The sequence below is a fragment of the Peromyscus maniculatus genome, chromosome 17, assembly GCF_049852395.1.
Source record: "Peromyscus maniculatus bairdii isolate BWxNUB_F1_BW_parent chromosome 17, HU_Pman_BW_mat_3.1, whole genome shotgun sequence".
Taxonomy (NCBI): Eukaryota; Metazoa; Chordata; class Mammalia; order Rodentia; family Cricetidae; genus Peromyscus; species Peromyscus maniculatus.
Genome location: NC_134868.1, coordinates 10320017 through 10345063, shown reverse-complemented (window position 1 = coordinate 10345063; position 25047 = coordinate 10320017). Strand labels below are relative to the sequence as shown.

The window sequence follows — 25047 nt, the reverse complement described above, 5'->3', positions numbered from 1 at the left end:
CAGTTGTAAGTACAAACAGATACACTCTCTGGCATCTACACTGTATTCCTGTTATACATGTATTCATTCTCAGTACTAAAGTTTCTAAGCAAGATGCGGTACACATATTGTGAAATAGAACTCAATAATACAATATATAATAATATTTGCTTAGTCCTTCCTTCTCGGCCCCTCAGACCACCAAGCTAAGAAAATATCTACATGGGACCTTACTTCAGGTACAGCAATGATTCTTGGACTAGTTAGGCACAAAAGAATTCCTTTCAACATTGATCTCCAAGTCCAATCTGGACAGGAAGTCCTGCACTCTGGTCTATACTTCGGAGTCTATCACTTTAAGAAGCTCCTCCAGGCAGATTTAAAACCATGTGCATGGGTTACAGAGACTAGGGGGCCTAAAGAGAGGGAAGAAAAGCCAATCAGGTTTTGGAATGAGAAGTATAAAGCAAGAAAGGATTGGGCCAGAACTAGCAGGCCTCCCAGAGTGATAATTAGAGGAGAAACTGAAGTCAGAGTTTCAAGTCTAGCAATCTAAATAAGATGATACATTAAGACCAGGAAAAACCCCAGGAAACTTGATATTTGGGCCCATAAATTGTTAAGCCAAAGCAAGGTGCCTCTACCAGAAAGACTATCATTTTGTTTTCTATCTACGAAAAAAAAAATATAGCATTTAAGGACTCCCTTGACTGAAATGTCTCCATAGAAAAAAAGAAATACTGTCAATCAGGTCCATGGATTCCAATACAACTGAGCCTTGGGGCACTGAAGTTGAAGAAATGCATTTATAAGGAAGAATACTAGTGTGGGTTATTTCATGTGAGCATGGGTGGGGCACTGAGTTGAACCATTCCCTTGAAAAGAAAGACGTGATGATTCAGAAATGCGGGAACTTGACAAAAGTCAAACTGACCCTGGTTTCTATCTCTGTGGACAACCCAAAGTGAATCATCAAATGCCCTGGGGTCAGAGAAGGTGTGCACAGCATCAAAACACAAGGAAGCACATGTATTCAGCCGTTAAGGTGGGAGGTGGGGTCTGGAGAGATGGCTCAGTGGTTGGGAGTGCATTCTGTTCTTGCCGATAAACCTAGTCTGATGCCAACACCCACGTGGTACAGCTCACCATTGCCGTAACTCCAGCTCCAGGGGAATCGGACACATCTAGCCAATGTGGGCACTGTACTCACGTGCATACACCCACACGCATACACAGAACTAAAAATAATAAAATAAATCTTTAAGTATTTTGTGTTTCGTTAGATAGTAGCAGTATAGTCATGGGGATGTTACTTAAGCTTGACAAGTCCCCAAGTCTTTATAAGTAAAATTGGACAATGGATAATAAATAACAAGAACTATTTCAAATGACTGATTATTTGAAATAATATCTTACTAAGTAACTTATTACTGAGCTGCATCACAATATAGCAGTAGTGTATATATAATGGAATCTGAGTTACCTGATTTCCTTGAACACATTACTACAAACATTTGCTTTTATATTGTAGATGCAAAAAGGTCCCACATCCTGGAATGTGTGGCTCCATTTAGCATCACAGGATGTCGACATTATTTTGTTTTAGGGACTCTGGTCACTCTGCTGAATGTTATAAAAGAAGAAACTAGGATTTAGAGACCAAATATATATGTGCTGTATCTTTCTCCTAATGTTTAGAAAGTTCTTAAGTGAGTTTTGACTTTGAGTGTTTCCCATTTTCAATTTTGTTATGAAATTAGAGGAAGTAATATATCCTAGCTATAAACAACCCAAGTGTGCTGAAAGAAGGCCTGTTCTCCCTCCTGCTCTTACCCTAACCTGGACCCTAAAATAACTCCTGCATCTGTGTGCCCTCTCAAGCTTTTTAATGAGGGTGCAAATCCTTTCCTTGTGAAAGTCATGTGCTTAGCAATGCTAACCTTGAGAAACTGGTTTCAAGCTCTCAGAAACTTATGCAGACAGGACTAGCACCCCATGCTTTCTCTCAGCTGGTGTTTGCACCCTATGATTGCTCCTGTCCTATGGACCACTCCAGCACCGTGTTCTACACAGTCTTCTGTTGTCTTCCCTAGAGTCAGTCAGTCACTTCTCTACTTTAGTCTCACCTCTGATTACAATCACTCTAGAAATGTATTGAGACCTTTGTCACCATGGACCAGAGCATGTGGTACTGGACTAAGAATGTGCTGTTGCTATACAATTGCGAGCAACTTTTCTGATTCCTTTTGTCTCCCTTTCTTCAAGAAGAAGAGGAGGAGGAGGAGGAAGGTGGCTCCCATTATTTATCTCTCATTGTTATTACAAAAACAAAATGAGCACTTTTTCAGACAACTAAAAGTGTTTATTACTGTGGTACACAGAAAAGATGAGCTTTGAGATATATGTGTGTGCGTGTGCGTGCGTGCGTGCGTGCGTGCGTGCATGTGTGTGTGTGTGTGTGTGTGTGTGTGTGTGTGTGTGTGTGTTATAGCATGAGGTTCAGGGAACGGCCTCAGAAAAAGGTTGCCTATATTTTTACCATAGCTCTACAGATTTTCCCATTCCGACTGGCTTCATTTCGGCTTATTTTTAAACAATTTTAAGAATATCAGTTTCCTTATTGCTTCCTCCTCATCTTCAATATCTAAAGCATTGCCATATTCCAGAACAAAGATCCTGGATTGCCGCTCTTCTTCACTAACAACCATCCTCCCACTGAGAAAGAACAATGTCACCACTATGAGTACCTACAATCTAAATTCAATCTCAAGCCCAGATTCCCCTACAAACTTGAAGCTCAAATGTCCAATAGTCTTCCAAACCTCAGCATTCCCATTTATGACTCCCCTTTTTAAAACCACACATTGGGGGTCATTAATTTGTTCAGGTGTTTCTGCCTTCAAACCCTATGTGCAGGATCTGAATGGTTCCTCCAACTCTGTTACTGATGTTCTAACCTGTACCATATTCATGTGCTGTCTACTCACACCCAGCCTTTCTTGCCTCTGCCTCTGCCCTACCTCACATATATTCATGGACACAAATGGAGCTTCAGAATCAAGTCTAATTTCCAAGCTTTTTACCTGATTCATTACAGTTGGCATTAGCTGGTGCTTTTTCTCATCCCTTTAAGGAGTCTACAGTATGAAAAGCAGGTGGTTCCAAGTTGGAAGCCCTAGTGTATGAAAGCCATTCAGTTTCTTTAAAACTAAGATCATCTTTTAAGCAAGAATAATATTTGTAATAAAAGGTTGAAATTTGTACTTGATACATGAAAGTTCTTTGGTAAATATCAATTACTAGAGAAATACTTGGCATTCATTGTAATTGAATCATCTCTAACTACTCAAAGTCAGCTCATTCCTATTTGGGAGGTATTTACAAGGAACACACACACGTATATACATACATATGCATACATATGTATTCAAAACTGACATGATCTCAAAAAACAATCATGCCATCAGAATTTCTGAGCCTTTTTGTTTTGTATGCTTTATCGGGAAGCAGTGGCTGAAATGAATGTTTACTGGTTTCTGAAGAAAACACAGAACAACTTTAAGGCAAACTCACAGCTATGAAACTGTAACCTTGGAAGTGATTCTCTGATTCCTTGATGGAACCATTCCATGGACAATATGACACTGGGGAAAAGGAGAATTAGACAAGCTCACAAAATTGACTCTCAGTCACCTCTCTGTAACATATACTAAAATTTGGACCTGAGTGGGAATGTACTAGTACAAAAGAAAATATTAATTGGCTTATTATAGTCCTTTTGTTGAGGAGTTTCAACAATTAAGTTAAAAGTACTTTAAAATACCTTACCTTCTTCCTTGTAATTTAAATAATACTTCACTTTTCTCCCAAATCTTTTAGTTGCCCACCCGATAGGTTCTATTTTAAAATTATTTTTATGTTTTGAGATCATAATGAAATCACATCATTTCCTTATTCTCTTTTGTTTCTCGAATACAAAACAAATTAAAATCAAAGCAGTTTACTGTTCTTACATCCCCTAGCCTTTATGACATTGTTGCCATCTTTTATAGCTTTACAATGCCATGGGTTTGGTGTTCTTTAAACACTCAAGTATCCTCTAAAATCTGTTGATTTTATTACATTTAGACCGTTTTTGCTAGTCTAGCTCTCTATATATGTGTATACATAATAATGTATGTACCTGCATAAAAATAAGGACAATCCACTTGGGAGGCAGAGGCAGGCGGATCTCTGTGAGTTCGAGGCCAGCCTGGGCTACCAAGTGAGCTCCAGGAAAGGCGCAAAGCTACACAGAAAAACCCTGTCTCGAAAAAACCAAAAAAAAAAAAAAAAAAAAGGACAATCACACATATACACACACTTGTGTGTGTGTGTGTGTGTGTGTGTGTGTGTGTGTGTGTGTGTGTGTAACAAGCATGCACATATCAAAACCTATAAAAAAACTTTATGGTTCTTATCAGTTTATATGCACATCTCACTTTTACAATTATAATCTAAGCATTTATTCAAATGAATAATCCCATGCTGCAGTTGCATCATAAAATAATTAAATTTCCACACAGTCTTTATTATTTTTCTCTTAAGAATTTTAAGTTGATGCTGGTGTGGTGGTGCATGCCTTTAATACTAGCAGTAGGGATTCAGAGGCAGGCAAGTCTCTAGTGAGTTTGAGGCCAGCCTAGTCTACAAAGTGAGTTCTAGGACCCTGTCTCAGGAAAAAAAATTGTTAAAAAGTTTGCAATAATTTATACTCATTTCTCCAAGTAAAACATTACAGTTCAGTGATTTCCATGTTACAAAACATCCAGACCACTCTAACTCCTTTTTCTATTTCTTTCTCTATCATTAAGTAAAAAACATAAAAATATTTCTAAATATAAACTACTCAGTCTGTATAATGCTATTTGTATATATGTTTTCACGCCAAAATAGATGGGGAAAAGCCCATGAGACCTCAACCCCACACCAAGAACTACAGGCAATCAGAGAATGCCTGGAGTAGGAGAAATAGTCTTCCCCAAGGAAAATCGCACCAATTGGTTATTTGATTCAAAATAGTTAATTTTTAAAATATATTCCCTATGCTCTCTCCTAAAAATGTAACATAAGTTAGTCAACAGTTTCCCTCATGTCCAAGAGTGCTAGTGCTTCCAGACTTTCGCCTTTTAAAACAATGCTGTAATACTGACTGAACATCAGATGAACGAATATACATTCTAATAACTCAAGTTTTGTTCTGGGAAGCAACTGGGTCATTTGGATCCTTTAGCTGGGGTTTTTCCTTTTGATTTGTTTAAATTTAGCTGATGGCACAGAAGTGTCCACACGTCTTCTTGCATACTTGGTTTTGGTTTACTCCCTCCTCCCTCCCTTCCCCATTTAAACCTCAGCACCCTAGTACTCTGTCACTCTATTGTCATTTCACTTGAGGTCTACTGTTGTCACTGTTTTGTTAGCGGTTCTTTCGTATTTCCTAGGTATGAAAATTCCTAGAGAAAAAAATTCCTAGAGAATAAGATATAATGAACTCCAGATCAATGGCCACACGAAGACTGGCCCCATGTTACACAGAGGCAACAATGGAGGAGACGCAGGAATTTCAGGACAAGAGCATCATTGGGGCACACAGAGCAAAGCAAGCCAGTTTCCTTCGGGGCTCCTTTTCCAACATCCTGCTTCCTACGGACATTGATGAACAGATCTGATCTTTCATGTTCAAGACCCATGTTCACCCAGAAAAGAACATTTGTGTTTCAGAAGAAAAGAGAGAGAACAGTCTTCACTGAAAGAAACCACAATGGCATAATTCACCGGGCACTATAATTAATGCATAAGAGCAGAGTGTGGGTCAGTGAGTGACCTTTCTAATCAACCCCTATTCATGTACACAAGTTACTACCACTAACTCCACCTATTTGCATAATCTGTTTCCAATGGGTTGAATATGATAATTGGCATAATTTTAAGACTTCAGAATAGCATTATTCTACAAGGAGCTGAGGGTATAATCCCTTAACCGAACATTCACAGCTATGTTTCCACAAATTAAAAGAACGAAATTTTCTTTGAGGCAACGTGAGTGAAAGACAATGTTGAGAAATGTGACCAAATACACAGCTTAGTTGGGGTTGAAGTAAAATTACCGACAATCATGGAGGCACATGGAATCCCAGCACTTTGGGGGCTAAGGCAAAATATCACAACTCACCGAAGTGAGCTTGCGTTAGAGAATGAGATTCTGTCGAAAAGTAAAATTAAAATTAAAGTAGTAGTATCCCAAGTTCAAAGTGGTGGCTGATGAGATGGCTTGGCAGTTAAACCACTGGCTACTCAAGAGGAGCACAGGAGTTTGACTCTCTAGAACCATGTACCTGCCCGGGAAGCATGGCAGCCCTCCGGCAACTGCAGCATCAGAAGCCAAAGACCGGGGATCCATGGAACAAGCTGGCTAACTAGAATATCTTTATCAACAAGCTCTGCCTTTGACGGGAGGCCCTACATCAAAGAACAAGGCGAAGAGCAATAAAGAGTGATTCCTGACATAACATCCAGCCTCTACATGCATATGCACCCTCACATGCCCACACATGTTGACCTTCCCAAAGGAGTAACAATGTTAGATATACTAGTTTGCAATCTCCCAGAATGATCGTTCCATAAGTTTTAAAAACAGATAGGTAAAATATTATACATGTTTACTATATATCCACATGTAATATAACCATAGTTATAATGGATGGTTGATAGGAAAATTGGAAACAAAAGAATAAAGCCAGTTTTAAACTAAAGACCTTGGTACTACTTGGCTCACATAATTATTGAGTTCTATTGTCCTCTGGGACTCAAAGGAGAAAAAATTAAATAAAATTAAAAAACAGAGAATGAGGCACACTACAGCTAGAAAGCCTGAGAGAACGAACTCCCAAAAATTAGGAGCTAAAATATATAATGAAGAATGAAAGTTAAATACACACCATCACCCAGTACCTGTACAAAGTGTGATTTTTTTTCTAAAAGCTTGAAAATGAAGTACAGGGAGAAAAAGCAAATGTCGCAGGTGTGTGTCCTGGAATGATGATGCTGTAGTAGTTTGGAATGCAGATTTATTTTAAAATAGTTCTCATTATTAGTGTACTCAGGCCCAACAGAAGCAACAAAAAGTTTCCAAATTCAATAAAAATGACAGATATAAAAATGAAATTCCTTAAGTATCTGAATGCAGCAAAATTAAAGAAAGGTGAGAGAGAGAAAGGGGGAGAGAGAGAGACAGAGAGAGAGAGAGAAAGGGAGAGAGAGAGAGAGAGAGAGAGAGAGAGAGAGAGAGAGAGAGAGAGAGGAGGGAAAGGAGAAGATACACAAACACGCTTCACCGAAGGAGTATAGAATATTGGTAGATAAATTGTAATTATACATTACTAAGTGGAATTACATGAAGTTTAAAAATGTGTATTTAAAGCTTGCAGTATTCTTTAATCTGATAAACGGTGTCTATAGTTTTAAAGACATAGTATGTGATATCTGATAAATAATTGAAAGCTCCCCTTTACAGTTGAGAACAGGGCAAGCTTGAGTCACTTTCATACAACACCAGGAGAATGCCAGCACAGCAAGGGAAGTTAATCAACTAAAAGATAAGCGCGGGGGGGGGGGGGGGGGGCACACAAAGGAAGGAGCAGGACTGTGTGCTCAATTGCAAAAACCTGATTTCATATGTGAGATTTCTTATGTATAAGGATAAATCATTAAAATTAACAAGAGGAGCTGGGAGCACACCTCTAACCCAAGTACCTGGGAAGTAGAGGCAGTAGAATCTGAATTCAAGACCTTCCTCAGATACATGGAGAGAACAGGGCCAGCCTGGGCTAAAGTAGGCTCCATCTCGAAATGCAAAACAAACAAATAACAGTTAAAAGTAAGCCAAAGGAAAAATTTAATTTAGTTCATAAGAGACTGCTAGAGATCTGAAAGAGGAGCAGTTCAGGCTGAGAGATAGAGATGGATCAGTGGATAAAAGAACTTGCTGCTCTTCCAGAAGAACCAAGTTTAGGCTCCAGCACCAACCTTGGGCAGCTCACAACCATCTGTAACTTCAGCTCTGGGGGATTCAATTCCTTCTTCTGAATGCTGTATGTACCTGCACTTGTGTGTCCCCACAGCCCTACACAGACATATATGTATACACATAGTTAAAAATAAAATAAACCTTAAATAAAATCAAATATGTTTCTACATAGCTTCAATAAATAATTTAAAAGAGAAAAAAGAAAGCTATAACATGAAATAGAAAATGTGTTAATAAATCTATCAAAACTTACAAATGTAATAGTTAAACTGCCTTTTAAAATGTGTGTATGGATTGTGTGTGTGTGTGTGTGTGTGTGTGTGTGTGTGTGTGTGTGTGTGTTTTGTTAACATGTGTGTAAAGGTACCAAAGCATGTCTATGTACCTATGTGTGGAGGCCAGTGATCAACTTCAGATGTCTTCCTCAGTTCCTGGCAGTCTTCTTTGTAGAGACTAGCTCTTTCTCAATGAACTTGAACCTTAGTTACTTGAAGAAGCCAGCTAGGCAATGAACTTTGGGGCCCCTGCTGTCTCCACTTCCAGACTGTCTCACTCTACTGACTTCATGTGAGCATTGGGCATCCAAATGCAGCTTGTACAGAAGGCACTTTATCAATCAAACCAGCTCCTCAGTCCCTTAAAACTTATTAGATAGTATTGAAGAAGGCATGAGCAAATACTAATTATGTACAATACCTATGTATTAAAAGATTATCTTAAAAATGACTACTCCTAAATTAATAATGTAATTCCTAATTAATAATAAAAATATAAATAATAATAATAATAACCCATAATAATGTGATTCCAGTCAAATATAAAGACCTTTCAAGATTCTCTCAACTTTAACATGGAATACAGAATTCCATATATATCCAATACAGTCCTGAACATAGAGAGACCAAGCAAGAACAGCTATAAAGAATTGTGTACAAGTCAGAGGAATCTTAAAACTAAATTTATTTGTTTTCAAAACACAACCTTGATTCTTATATTGTTTCTTACTCTGCTTATCTTCCCCAGATCCCTTTCTTTCCTTCTTCCCTTCTTTCTCTTTTCTGAGTATATATGGGTACATTTATGTGTGTGTACACGTGTGCATGTGTATGAGTATGTGTGCATGTGTGTATGGAAAGCACATTAGGGTTGGCTAGCTTGCCATTGACCCGCAGGCATCTGCCTGTCTCTGCTCTCCTGGCATTGGGATTACAAGGGTGTACCATCACACTGCTTTGTGTGTGAATACTGGCAATAGAACCCAGGTCTTCCGGCTTGCGAGAACTTTTCCAGCTGAGACAGGCCCAGAGCCCAGATCTTTTGGTCTTCACACTCTCATCCTCTATGACGTCTCTGGCCTCTTAAATCCAAACTTCCTCTTCTCTGACTCTCAGCCCTCCCCAGTACCAGCTTGCATTAGTGCATCCCTGCTCTTTCACTAACCCTGCAGTCCTGCTATTCCCACTTGCCCTTCACCTACTGCATAAGACCACTTACACCATCGTGTACCTTGATACGACTGCAATCAAGCCAGTAATCTGCTTTCAATCCTCAGTAAGCCCCCTTCTCACTACAAACAGGATCAAGTTCAAAGTCTGGGTGTTCAGGATCCTTGACACTGTATCATCCGGAATGATTTCTTGCCAAAGCATAAACTTTTACACACCCTCTGTTCCATTCACATTGAACTAATTCCCACTTCCCGTACTTTCATAAAAGTCATGAACTTTCACAGCTCCAGCTTTTATCTCAGTTATTTGGCTCTAAATTATTGCTCCACCTTTTTACCAGGAAAAAAAAAACTGCACAACGCCAAGATCCAGCTCAAATGTCACCCTTCATGAGAAGGCTTCTTTATAACAGATGTAGAGAATTCTGTCTTTAGTACTAACACAATATTTTGCTTATTACATTTTGATATTTACGATTGAAGAGTTTAGTGTCCCATTCCCCAGGTACGTAATGAAATCCTTGCAGGAAGGGCATGGAATTGTTTTGAATCCACCAAACACATTCCTGAAACATATCAGGCACACTATATTGTTTATGTTCATTTACATCACACAGCCTATCAGCTTACACAGACCTTGTATATTTAATCCATACCTGTTTTATGAACTAGATATTACTATCCCAGTGTTACAACTAAAAGGACTGAAGTTCAAAAGCATTGTAAGTAGACCAAGTTAACATAATTTAACACCAAGAGCTATGATTTGCCCATATGTCTCCCACACGATACCTAGTGCTCTCTATATTAAATTACACTGCCTACATTCCTGCTGCTAATTTCTATCGGGCTTCTTAGCTACCTAGTAAATTCAGGTCAGCCAGGGCTACATTAGACTCTGTCTGAAAAACAAAAGCAATAATACATATTTTCGTATGTTCCATAGTTTGTAAAATGCTTTAAGGCAGGAAAACATTCTTAGTTTCTTTACCTATACCTCTTAGTCACTCGGTTATGAGAACTGACATTAAATTGAGAAGGTTGGAATTTTACTTTCTTCTGGCCGTACTGTACTCACTTGATATTCAAACCATCCTTCCCATGAAACAGATCCACTAGGATAAGCTTCCAGTCTGACGGTCACATGGCATCAACACTTTTAGAGAAATGGCTGGTTATACCCACAATTCCCTGCTGTTCTTTGGGCAGGTAAGCACTTATTGATGGACTTGAAAAGGAGAATGGAAAATTAAGCACAAGTTATTTTCAGGGCTACCATTCTTGTGATACAGTGTCTTATCATAAAGCTCTAGCTAGCCTGGACCCAGCTTAATAGACCAAAGTGGCTTCAAACTCACAGAGATCTACCTACCTCTGCCTCCTGAGTACTGGGTTTAATGGTGTGTGCCACCATGCCTGGCTTACAAGACTACTGTCTGACAAAGTACGGAACCTGCAGGGCCTATGGCCACAGCAGCCTGGTGGCCACCACAGGTAGGCTGGAACATTGAACCAGGGGCTCCACCAACAGTGAGTCAGAAGTGGCATCCCTTTCTTTCTGTTCAATTGACAGGGTCCATCCAAGTCTGCAACTTTCTGATACCAATGCAAAGAAGCGGTTCACAATGCTAAGGACATTGGAATTCAGGAAGCATTGGGGCCCAAACGGTCTTAGACATTTCTATACCTTGGAGACCAAGACCAGCGAAACCAAGGGGGATCCCCTGCATGGCACATGGGTCCAGCAGCACAGCCAGTCTTCATGTCCACATTCCTGGATAACCAGGCCAGTTTGTTTGTCGGTTACTAAATCACAATCCAGATGAGTTTACACAAAGAAAGCGACAATTACATTTACTTTGCAAAGTCACAGTAGAACAGTTACAAATCAAACAAACAGTCTTTCATTTAATTTATTTTATCACATTTCTGTCTTTCTCATTTGTCAACAGAGAAAATGTGAACCATGTGCCTTTAAATCTACATAACAAGAACACAGTGTAGAGTACAGAAATGTGCTTTATCTATTCCATAATATGGGGGTTGTGTGACAAGGTGAAATCACAAAATCAAGTTGCTTAAGATAAAGTAATAGAAATCAAGATTGGCTAATATAGACTATCCCCCAAATAATTCCATAAGTAATTACTAGTTACATCCCATCTATTGCCAAGTATCAAAGTCCACAGGGTATGTACAGGAAGTACTCCTGTCAGAGCCCTATTCTTCGCATATCTTAAGTAAACAAAAAACAAATCCTCCCAAAATGTACAAGATCTGGGTGTCATAATTTTTGATAGTATCCATTTTTAAAATCTAAATTGAATTTATGTCAATATTATATACTCAAGCTAAAGTTAGATTGCAATCATGCTATTAGTGTATCTATAACCATGTAAATAAACTATTATCTAGCTGGAAAAATAAAAAGTGTGGAGGTTGGAGATCTGGCTCAGTCGGTAAAGCACTTCCTGTGAAAGCATGAGGAACAGAGTGCAGGCCTTAGCACCTACGTTAAAGCAGGCAAAGCTCTGGGCATGTTCCGGTAATCCTAGCACAGAGATGTGGAGGCAGGAGGATTTCTAGGACTTGATAGGCAGCCAATCTAGCCACTCACTGAAATCCAAATGGAGACATGGAGAAGTGACTGAGGAAAACATCTGATGATGTTGAACCCTGACCTCCACATACATACATGCACAAAGACACACACACACACACACACACACACACACACACACACACACACACACCACACATATGCACACATGCACAAACATACAACACATACAAGCATACACACACACACACACACACCAGGCAAAGTGAGGACCCCAGGATTCCATTTTACTTCATGTTTCTGTGCCATGCTTCATTCATGGTAAATATTCGGTAAATGTCGAATGAATTAATGAACATTTGTAGCTGAGACCCATGTGCTCAAACTTAGCTCTTGGTAAACATAGGATCGTGAATATTTAAGTTCAAGTCAATCCAGATGGCAAATAAAACCCAAATCAGAAACTACCGGGAGACTATGTAGCCAAGATTCTGTTCATGTACTAGTCAGTGTTAATCGAACGTTGCCAACATGTCTTGAGTATATGAGACTCGGGAGCATGTATGTTGGCATCCGTTTCTCTCTCACACCTTCCCAAACAAAAACATCTTTGGGGGTAAGGGATTTAAGTTCTCAAGAAGCAAGGTTTACACTGCTTGGGAATGAATATATTTTCCTACACAGCAAGACAAAAAAAAAAAGATCTTTATCTCACAAATGTTTTTATTAAGATCATCTTTGTAAAAATAAGTACTTGTGATTTAAACTATTCTGTGTCCTATGTACTTACACTGCCGTGCACAAAAGCAATACATCAGTAAGTTCCAGGCAAAGTAACATACACTTCACATGTATTTAATTCTCATAATAACATTATGATGCCCATATCATCTCCATTTTTGTATATCAGAAATTAAGCATAACAGAGTTGATAACCAAATTGCAAAAATCATAGTGACTATAGAAGGTTCGGGATTGGAGTACATTTGTGTCTAATTCTAAAGCCCATCTTCTCTCTCTCTCTCTCTCTCTCTCTCTCTCTCTCTCTCTCTCTCTCTCTCTCTCTCTCACACACACACACACACACACATTATTTAGTGTATGTGTGAACCCCTGTATAGGTCAGAGAACAACTCTCTGTAGCCAGGTTTCTCCTTCCACTCTGTGGGCTCTGGGGGTGAAACTCAAGTCATCAGGGGTAGTGGTTTGGATGAGAATGGTCCCCATAGGTATGGAGTCACCCGGGAGTGACACTATTTGAAAGGAATAGGGGGTGTGGCCTTATTGGAGGAAGTGTGTCACGGGGGGTGGGGGGATACCAGAAAGCCCATTCCAAGACCAGAGTCTCTTGCTTTCTATGGCCTGCAGATTCTGAGGTAGAACTCTCTCTGAGACCACTTCTTCAACACCATGTCTGCCTGTGTGTCATAATAATTCCTGCTATGATGACAATGGACTAGTCCTCTGAAACTGTAAGTCAGCCCCAATTAAATGCTTTTCTTTATAAGAGTTGCTGTGTTCAGGGTATTTCTACATAGTAATAGAACACTCACTGACTAAGACATCAGGCTCGGAAGTAAGTGCCTTTACCTGTGTTCCATTGCACCAACCTCCTAGTTCTTAATAAATTGTTATTCTGCTTCTGAAGCCCTGAAAAATAATTTTGAAACCCCACACTCCCAAACATTCAAATATTTAACTCTACAGAGGCTATTCATAGGTATATTTAGTTATTTTATATGTGACGGAGGTATTCCATTTCCAGCTCCTCACACACAGAGAATATTCTCTCAAAAGAGCTAGGGCCTTCAGTTTTACTTTACTCAAGTGTAAAGTGTTGGTCTTATTCTGACCGTGGAGTGCGGGGCCTTTAAAGTTCAAAAACACTGAGGAAAAGATGCAACCTTGTGCTAACAAATCAAACAGATGGATCCCTGTGGTAGAGTCACTGCTCCTCAACTGACCATCTTGGGATGTTTGTGTTGACTGTAGTTCCAGAGTATGGAGCCAGACAAAAGGAAGGGAAGGCACCTGAAATGTGGAAACCCGGGCTCCTTTCTCATCACTACCCCTGTGATAGGCCAGGTCACCAGTGAGCCTTCCCTGGTTCTTAGTTTGCTCACACATCCATAAGAGATTGTGATGTTCATGGGATTGATGGGGACTTCTTCCACAAAGACAGGGGACTCCAGACTTTTGTTTTTGTTTTTGTTTTTAAGATCAAGTCTTACTGTGTAGCCTTGGGTGACCTGCAATTCACAATGTAGACCAAGATGGCCTTGGACTCACAGAGATGGTCCTTATCCTGTCTCCTGTCTTCTAGGATTAGGTGCATGTGCCACCCCATCTGGCTAGACTTTGATGATTGTTTTATTTGGAATTCTTCGGTGTGAAGATGTTATTGTGGCATGTGGCATGGTGACACATACAGAGTTACTTGGCTTCTTTTTACTTGGCTGTTTTCAATGTTCAATGTTCCTCGTTGGAGGCATCTTAAAGGTTTTAATCTCTATGCCACAAAGTATATCATATGCTGCCCCACAAGAGGATGCAGTTTGACAAATGTGTCCTCAAGCAATATGGCTGTTGCATGACATTAAGTAGAGAATTGAGGTTGCTATGACCTCACTAGATAATATCATCTTATGTGACTACTGTTACATGAATTCTGTTACTTACTGAAATGGTGTATATATACATATGCAACATTATATTTATGTAAGTACATATGGCCACATACACCTGTCTTACAATACAATACTTACTAGAAAACACACACAAATACATATACTCTCAACTGCTGAGCATGTGCCATCTCAAAACATGTTGGGGAAGGGGAACAGAATTCCATCTATCCAGGGTAGTCAGTCAACTGACCTGATGCCCCAGAGGCTCCCGGCACAGCAGAGGAACCAGCCATTATCCCAATAAACACTTCACCTCCAGTCAAAGGCAAAGACGGAGTTCACAGAACGCTGATAGGAGCAAGCAGGTCAGTAGCCACTGGAGGTGGCTCTGCGGTGCATGGTCCACACGCTGACAGCTCAACATCGATGAGAAATGCAAGGAATGAGCAGACCGTTACACCCTGCTGTCCTCCGCCTCCGCCTCCCCCATCACACCAACGAAGCGTCATCCACAGAAACCTCAGCAGCACAGCAGATACCAAACTCTGATAGTAAATACATACACTTTTTATCTCAGGCTCCACGATGACTCCACTCATTGGTAAAATACCAAAGTGTTAAACCACGTTGGAGTCTTTTTTTTTTTTTTTAATCTGAGTTAAATACTTTGTACAGTGTATGGGCACACACCATTAAATTTCATCTGGAGGGACTTTTGACCTCATTACTAGCATTCAAGGAATTTTTTAAGTGTGATTGACAGCAAATATTTAGCTGAAACTACAAATGTAAATTGCGAGAGAAAAGGCTGAGTAGAACAAACACCGCCTAAGTTCACTTTCTGGATTTCAATTAGCACCCAATTTGCAGTGCTTCTTAATACAAATATATAGCTGAGCTTCTTGGCGTGACCTGATAGGACAAGCACGTGTTTTGTGAGAAGCCAGAGAAACAAGTAATCCATTAGGCCAAGATGCCTCAAAATCCAATAGTCAATACCATGTCTCCAGGACTGAAAATGGATAGAACTAAATAAATAAACAAGAGAGCCCTTCTGGCATTCTGGAAAAGCATATCATTCTGCGAAATTCATTTCATACCATTGAGGCTAGAAAGAAATTTTTAAATATTTTTTCTCTCAAAGTGATATTATTGAATGGGAAACTAAAGGAAATTAACTACTTAAACCCTATAACTAAATAGTTCTGCTATATCTAGACCTGAGGAGAAGATTCTCAGTCATCAAATGTTGATAATTCCACAATCTGTTCCCAATGTTGGAATAAGAAAGAATTATAAGTGACTTCAAATATCTCCCAGAAAATGAAATCTTGCATGCCCTGGAAACTCTCTGGTCACGTGAGCACTGGCCTAGCCTTGTTCTCAGCTCAGGATCATGCAGAAGGCATTCCTAGAGTAGGGGGGTGGCAACAGAGCCCCGAATAGCACCATCCCCCCAGATGCCAGATGGTTCCACCAGGATGTACCATGCCTCGTTTTAATGGATATCCATCTATGTTTTCTGCCATTTCCTAAGAATGCTTATGGAAGGCCCTAGTTTAAAACATTTTAGCAGAGGGACTAAGGCACTATTAAAACATGAGATAACACACTAATCGGATAATGGTTAATCATCGGTTCTAGATTCGAGTCTCCACTTCAGTGTCATGGGGACCCACAGGCCAATAGGACATTTTCTGTAACTGCTAGTTGTGAATTTCACATTTACATAAGCCATGATTGCTGAGACACTCAAAAGTAGGGTTCATACCTGCACAATAAGGGAGGAAGACTTGGTTCCAACAGAAAAAAATTACGTTCATATTAGATTGTCATAGAGAAGTGAGCCATTATGGGAGCAAGAGTTGTTTTTATACATATCCTTTTTTTTCAAGAAGTCTTTCCTAAGCTCTTACACACTTTGAGTTACATTTAAGAGGAATTCTAAATGCAGATAGGAGGGCTAAATATGTCCCTCCTTGAACAAATCATAAAAAGCCCATGAAACATCACAAGAAATAGCTAGGGATATGGGAGAGGTGGAAGATGTCTGTAATAAACTATAAAGTCACTGATGAAGAAGGAAGCCTGAAGAAATGGCTTAGTGGTTAAGAGCACTTGCTGTTTCTCCAGAGAATTTGGGTTTGATTCCCAGAGCCTACTTGAAGGTTCACAAGCATTTGTAACTCTACTTTCAGAGTATCGAGCACCTTCTACTGGCCTTTTCAGCCAACAGGCGGACATATGGTGCATAGATTTTCATGCAGCCAATAGGCAGTGTACCCATACACGTACAAACACAGACATATGCACATACAAACACATACATACACACACAACAACAACAAACTAATGAGGGAAATTGAAAGAATACAAATAAATGCAAAGTTGCAAGGATATTGCTAAAATACACACATTACCCAAACATATTTACACAATTAAATCAAAATATTAATGTCTTACTTCACTGAAATAAATAAATAATTCTTCAATTTTGTAGAAAGCCACGAAAGACCTAGACTAGCCAACTCAGTCTTCAGCAAAGAGAAGAGCTGGAAGCCTCACACTACCTCATTCCAGAATGTACCACAAAGCTCTAATATTTAGTCCAGCATGGCACTGGCATAAAAAGAAAAAATGGACATACAGAGGGCCCAGAAATAGTCTTGTGCTTTTGGAGCCAAATGACATTCAACAGAAGCTCCCAAAACACACATTAGATTGTCATAGAAAAGTGAGCTATTGTGGGGGCAATAGTTGTTTTTTATACATATCAATTTGTATATCAATTGTCTTAGAGACAAGCCTAAGCTGGGCCCGAACTTACTGTGTACGCCGTGTAACCAAGGAACACCATGTAACAAGGATCCTCTTACCCCAACCATCAGGTGCTGAGCTATCAGACATGTACCTTACACCAATCAAAAGACATGTTTCAGTAAACAGTACTAGAAAAGCTATGTCAACATGGAGAACAAGCTGAACCTGCACATTTCAGAAAATCAACCTCAAGGGGATTAAAAACATCAACATAAAGTCCCCAAACGGTAAAACTACTAGAAAAACAAAGAAGCCATTTTGTACCATTGATCCAAGCAAGGATTATTTTGGTCAAGGATGTAAAGATGCAGGCAACGAAGAAAAAAAATGGACAAGTGGGATTATAAGAAACTAGAAAGACCCCTAACTGTAAGGAAGAAACATTCAAGTGAAGAAACAACCCACTGAAATGGAGAGATAGTCTCAAACTTCACCTAGGACAAGCAGTTAATATCCTCACTCTTTGAGGAAGCCAACAGCACAGAACCAAAACTGTCCAGCTGAATTTGGAATTTTCCAATCACACTGTATGGAGACAAGAATGTGAAGAGTTCAGGACACCCTACCAACAAGGAATGGGTAGGGAAAGAAGGGAAGGGGGAAAGGAAGGGGAGAGGAGGGGAGGGAAGAGGAGGGAAAGAGAGGAGGGAAGAGGAGGGGAGCAGAGGGGAGATGGAAAGGAGAAATTAGGCTTAAAACAATGACCTGGTCTAAGAAAATACATTGAAGAAGAAATCATTTTATTGCCAGTAACTGCTACATGTGAACCAGAACATCCACTGGCCCTCCAGACAAGAGTAAAATAAGTGCTCACAGCAAATGAAGACTAGAATTCAAATATCCAGAACATAATGCCATATCCAGCTGTCTTGCGAACCTTATTTTGGGCCATTTCTGTGTTGGCTGGCACCAGAGGCCAGAAGAGGGAAAAAAATGTATTTTCAAGATCTGAGCCATGAAAGCTAAGGCAGAAGGGACTGGCTAAGGCAGCAGCCCTGGAAGTGGGTTTCCAGTGTGAGAGCTTGGCAGTCTAGAGAGGCGCCGACTTCAGGGTAAATGTTTGGATATTTCAAATTGTGATGGAATAAAGTAGATGTGGAACTGAGCAAGTTCTGAAATGCTGTACCTGAGAGGATGCCAGTCCAGCCAGAAAACACAACACCAAGAACAACAAAAACAACTTGCCTAGAAATTAGAAATTATAAACTTAGGAAAGTTTCCCCCAGACCTAGTGTACATGGAAACTAGGACCCTGGTCCTGAGGAAAAGCAGAAAGGGTTCCTTGGGATGCCAAAGGCTTGTTTTTTCCTGATGGTGCTTGCAGATGCTTCTCAAAGGGCAAGCTCGACCTCTTACCTCACTGACCTTTAAGAAAAAGAACCAACTACTCACGAATTTCAAGGTAGAAAACTGTTTCACACAAAGCTCACTTGTAAGGGCAGAAAGAACTGACTGCCAAACACTGGGCTTCATCCGTCAGTCCTCTAAGTTTTTACTCATCATTCCAAACACAATTTAGTCAATCTCCATATTTTCAGTTGCCTGAACATCCTTAATACCTTCTTAAGCATAAAGAAATGAACAGAAGAAAGAAAAGAAGGGAGGGAGGTGTCTTAGTCCAATTAGTTCATCGGTCTCTGCTTCTACACATCCTTTCTACACAACTCTGGCAGATAAGCTTGTGGATTGAATTTTCCCAGACACTTCACAGATGTCAGTCCTCAGGTTAACACTTACTGGAGCAGCGGTATGAAAGGAGACACAGAGACATGTCACCCCTGCTTTAAGACAAGCTCCCCTAGCCTCGGGCTCCCTTGTATCTCCACAGACCCTTTTACAACTCCAGAGGGCGGGAGCAACCTCACTGCAATGCATTAAAATGATCAGATGAGCTACCAGTACAGTGCAGTGAGGAGGTCAGCCGGACATCCCTTCATGATGTTCTGTCCGGTGAGTATACCTGAAGTCATGGTCCACTAAACCACATATTTTCATTTATACCAGAAATGTCTCAATCAATTCAACCAAACTTCCTGTCTCTCTTATAGTCTTTCCAGTCTTGAAATCAGAACTCCTATAGGTAAACAGTTGCATTCAGCTTCATGAATGCATTAAGGATGGAATGATTTTTTAACAAATTATGAGTAAGAATATTATCCCTTGGGTACCATGTTTTTAATCTTATTTGAAATAGAATTTTACAATTGAGACTCTGAACAGTCTTGTGTTGAGAATGTACTAGATTCCTAAGCGTGGATCTGGTAATATATCTTTGTGATAAATATTTAAACTGCTTATGACCTCTGACTTCCAGGATGCGGATTTAAAATAAATGAAATTAAATTATCAGTCATGTCCCCCACATGTGATATGAAAGTCCTTTCCTCTACACCAATCAGGATTACAGGAAAGCCTGGGCTCATTTCTGCGGTTTATGACTGTTGTTTGTTGGCTTGTGTTTCAAAGAAGCCTCAGAAAGGAAAGGTGAAGAGGTAGCTGGGATGGAGTTCCAGGGTGATATGAGAAAGGCGTTTAATGTCTTTCAGTCTCTGTTTTCCTGTCTGTGTAGGGGGAAGATTAACAAACTCCAGCACACTGGGATGTTGTGACCCCAGTGAGAACCGTGCACTCAGCAAAGTTTCAGCCCTTAATGCTGTTTGTCACTGTACCAGCAAGTCACTGCACAATGCAAGGAATATCAGGACGCTTGACAGTGACCTTCAGAAAGGACTTGATTCTCAGTCCTGGACCAGGCCCTGGAATCCACTCCATGTGCTCTGGACCTGGAAAGGGCCTCTCTTGACTTTGGTTATCTTTCCCAACTGGTCTGCATCTCTTTTATTTCAGCAATCTTCTTTTGACTCTCGTTTGAGTCATGGTCATGTTTTCTCTGGTTATTTTAACTTTTGTTTGTCTTACACAGTACTAATAAAAGAGACGAGTTTTATCACTCTCTAGCAGAGTGATCAATTAAATCCTTTCATCTCAGTGTGTTAAAGGTGGGAGAGAACACTTGAAAAAAGCCCCCAGATTCTCTTCAGACTTCTTTGCCTTCTACACTGGCCATTCTTTCTTTCTCAACATGTACAAACAGACATACACACTAACAGACACACAGTCCAAGATAGGTTAAAAGAAGAAGAAGAAGAAGAAGAAGAAGAAGAAGAAGAAGAAGAAGAAGAAGAAGAAGAAGAAGAAGAAGAAGAAGAAGAAGAGCAATAATGATTCTATTATTTTCTGTTTTAATTCCAAAATTCATACTAAAAAATAATGCTATAATGAAAGGGAAATGAAAAGTCAATATTGCTCAAGTTGTCTTTTTCCCTCTCTTTCTGTGTTTATTTGCAAAGAATAATAAACATCCATGCTTAAGGTGTGCTGGAGCACATAGTACAGACATCTCACCTAGGTAGCTGGTGAATCTTTCACACAAAAGAGCATCACAATAGACAGTTCTCTTACAGTATTTTTGGACCTCGCCCATACCTAAAGACAAGCAAGAAATGCACACTTTCCAAGTTGCAGCATTACAACAAATACTCTACCTACCAAAAGTTACATTTGGGAAGTTGCTTAGCATCTAGTCACCACTATAGCTGAAGAATTTCCTGAACCAAACCATCAAGTCCCAGGAATATGGAGAACCAGTGTTAATAGCACCAAGAGTGAATTTATTAACACAGAACGTAATCAGAATTCTGAGCTCAAGACACATATCCCCTGAATCTGCATAAAATGTTCACTATGAAAGACCTGACAACTTGCGAGCCCGACAAGGCAGTGTGTTATCATAGGTAAGAATTTCCAGCATTTTCCTTCAGTTGTGCACAGGTCTCCTTTAGGACCAAGAATGGTTGACTTGGGTTTACTTACCTACGGAAACGAAGAAAATCCAACCACAGACCTACCAATCAGTCTTGGATCTGGATACACTTAGGTCTATTTGCTATCTGGCCCACCCTTTCTCTGTGTGGAGGCCATACCTCTTGACCTGGGACAGACCTTGCCTTCAAATTCACAAGGACACTGTTACTTTGGCCTGTTAGAGTAACCTTCCCAAAGTTATTCATGAGTCCATGCTGAACTGGGATTGCCTCTGCCACAATCCAACAGAACCTAGGCTAGGGAATCTCTTAGCCAGAACCTTGACTGTTGTTTCAGCCAGTGTTGAGCGACCTGGGGCACTGAGCTCACATGGTCCCTAAGAACCACATGCATGCGTGAGTGCGTGAGGCTCCCACCACAGGCCAGACAGAAGATGCCTGGTGGCACTGGGCAAGTGGAAGAGAAGGTGTTCCTGGACCCCGAGGGGAGAGTTCTAGGCTTCAGACAGTGTCAATCAATCCCACGCTGTCCCGATCGTGTTTTCAGGAAGGAAGACACAAACTTGAATGGGATAGCAACTTGGTATAAATATTTTTAGATTTGTTTTAAAATTGGAAAAACAAATAACCGGAATCTTATCGAGAATTGAGTTCTTCTAAGGTTGACACAACACCTTTCTGGCCTGAAACTGACACTTAAAACTTCTGGTAAAACAAAGAGTGAAGATGTCCAGAGGTAACGATGCCATCCCCACCCACCTTTTGGAAAAGTCTGCCCACTTGGTCTTGAACAGACGCTGGGCAACCGCGTCCTGGAACAGAGGAGGTCTTGTCCCCTCCTGATGCATTGAACCCGCTGCGTGTTGGCATTTAAAACCCACAGAAGCCAGCTGTGTTTATGACTTGTTTAATTTCACAGTGGGTGGGGGAGGGATCTGAAACTCCGGGAACGGGACGTTTGCCTTAAAGGAGTGCTTGGCATCTGAGCCGACTAGCACGGAACTCCAGGGAACTTGGGCCGCGCAGGGTGGAGAGGGGAAGGAAAAAGGAGGGGGGAGAGGGGAGGAGCGGCGGAGGGGCTGGGGAGGGAGAGAAGGAAACAGGTGAGCTCCAACTGCTTCCAGAAAGAGAGTCCAGCACCTTGGTCCCCAGCGGCGCGCCACCGTCCCAACTTAAGACAGTCACTTACCGGCTTTGCACGGGTCCTTGTAATCTATAGGCTCCGTTTTGTCCTCTTCGTTCCCATCAAAAGTGTAATCATAATCGAGGCTAGTGCAGACCCACAGCTCCCGGGAAAAAACAATACCCGAGACCACTAACCACAGGGGCATCCTCGGGGAGAGCGCTTGCAAACCCATCCTCCTCCCCCAGAGGAAAAGGAGGGGGACCAGACTCGGGAGGGCCCGCGTGGATCTGCGGGGTTCAAGGGACAGTGCTCTCCTCCCCACGGGGAGGCTCCTCGGGAAGACCTGAGTGTTCAGGTGTCCGGAGACATGCGGGTGTCTTCGGGACGGTCGAGAGGGCAAGCACTGCCTGGCTCCCCCGGGTGCTGGGGGACTTGGCTGCGGGTGGGGGGGCCCCGCGGGTGGGCGGAGAGCAGGTGAGGAGCTCGGCCCGGGGCAGCCGCAGGCAACCCGGCTGGGTCCAGGTCGTCCTTCCAGCGGCCGAACTTCCCGCGATCGCGGCCGCGGCGACCGGCGCACCGCGGGCTCAGCTGCCACCCGAGCTCGGGCTCCCGCGCCGCCGCGCCCCCGCCGCTGTCAGGACCCCGCGGCCGAGCGCGAGCTGCAGCCGCCTGCGCCCGCCGCCGCCGCCACCGCCGCCGCTGCCGCCGCTCGGAGAAGATGAATCCGGTCTGCACATCAGCACTTCTGAACTGAAAGGGGAGACCGAGGAAGGGGGTGGGGGGCAGGCATTTCTACGCCACCAGACCTTAAAAGCCTGCAGAAGCCAGGGAAGCTCCTGACTGCCGGGAGAGCGGAGGGGTGTGAGGGTTTGGAGTGCCTCTTCTCCCCCCCACCCCTCCCTCCAAGCTGTCTTTTTACCCTCTTCCTAACTTGAAAAAAAAAAAAAAATCTTCGCAGCATCTAACCCAATCACTCGCATCCTGCTTACTTATTCATACAATCAGGGTCAGGATCCGGGCCACAGCCTCCTCTCTGACTTCGTTTGATAGCCTTATACAAACAAACAGGAGCGCGCTGACATTTCCATTTCTATTTTACTAAAGATAATTTTAAAAAAAAAAATGTATTCCTCATCTGCCCTCCATGACCAGCAATTAATAGATGAGGTACGTGTCGATGCACAGCGCCAGACCGGGGGTGGCGCGAGGGATCGTGACAACTTCACAGCGAATCTCCCCAGCCTGCCCCCACCCCACGCCACCCGCAGATAAAAGGGCAGTGTGTGTTTCTCTGCCTGGCTGCTGGTTTAACCTTCCTACTTCCCCAGGAGTGGAAGAAAAGTCTCTGACCCCTGTCTGTTTAGGTAAGAAAATCAGAGTTCTGTTCAAAGTCAGTCTCCCAACCAACAAAGTTTTACTAAGAACCGGAGAAATTAATTTAAAAGGGGAAAGAAAAAAAAAAAAAGATCGAGTTCCAGATCGCACCAGCAGGAAACGCTAAGCCCTCGCTGATGGGCCGGCGCGAGGGCTCACGTGGGCGCAGGAAGGGAAGTTGGAAGTAATAACTCGCCACGCAAATTTTCTGACAGTTCTGGCGCCCATGCCCAGCGCCTCCTAGTACCCCTTAGGCTCCACTTGTTTGACTTCCTCCCTAGCACAGGGTGTGAGAGCCCGGCAGGCAGCTGGATCGGAGAGGTAAACCACACGTCAGCCGAGCAGACTCAAGACAAACACAGGTTGTGGGACATTGGGGAAGGGGGAAAGAAAAAAAAAAAAAAAGTCGGAGGAAATCTCTGCAAAAACCCCTGGTGTGAGCAATTCCAAGGTTTCCCACATCTGTAAGTAGTTTCCAAAATAGGTGAGACGACTTCCCCCACCCCCAAGCTTCCGGGGGCCTGGCAAGCTGAGCTCTCTTTTTCTAACAAGATCCTGTACTGTCATTTTAGCCCAGACTTACAGTCTTCCGTGGCTTTTGTATCTTTATTTGAGGAACCTGCCCCTGTTCCAAGTTGTCATTTAGGCAAAAGTAAGGAGCCAGGCACGCACAACCCCCCACCCCCCACCCCCACACACACCCCACACACCCATTAGGAAAGGTTTGGAGATGTAACTAGTTCTACGCTTCCTACTGAAGAGCAAGCAGATAATCTTGAAGATTTTCTACTTGAAGCAAAAGGATGGGAGGATCCGGGGTAAGGGAGCTGATTGCTTCCCCTTGGCAAAGTTGGAGTTTCTCAAAGACCACTACAGTAATGGCCTCTTTTCTCGAACATCTAACCTCATCATACAGAGCAGACCCGCAGGTTAAAAAAAAATATTTTAAAAAAAAAAAAATGCTTGATCAAGGAGGTAAAGACACTGCTTTTGGAATTTCTTGCTGAGTCATGCTCAATATATTTTAACCCAACCCGAAAAGCTGTTTGTATAATTAATGCTGGTGTCGCTCCTGCAGGGCTAGACAAAAGTGCATTCTATATGGCCTGTCTCAGACCCAGAAATACAGATTTTCTTTAGAAGACCCTCGCCTTTGAACTGCTGACTGTGTCCGGATTTCCTGCCCTGGACTCACTAAATGCCTAGAAACATTTATCACATATTG

The 25047-nt window shown here is 41.7% G+C and overlaps 1 protein-coding gene across 1 annotated transcript in view; it reads right to left on the bottom strand.

Moving 5' to 3' along the window:
- The window catches only part of Tll1 (tolloid like 1), a 185705-nt gene extending 162660 nt beyond the window's left edge, over nucleotides 1-23045 (bottom strand). The window contains exon 1 of the mRNA XM_006987546.4: nucleotides 22512-23045. Within this exon, the coding sequence (XP_006987608.1) occupies nucleotides 22512-22680 (169 nt within the window). The 5' untranslated portion in view covers nucleotides 22681-23045. The remainder of the gene's footprint in view (nucleotides 1-22511) is intronic.
- Nucleotides 23046-25047: the final 2002 nt, after the last annotated feature.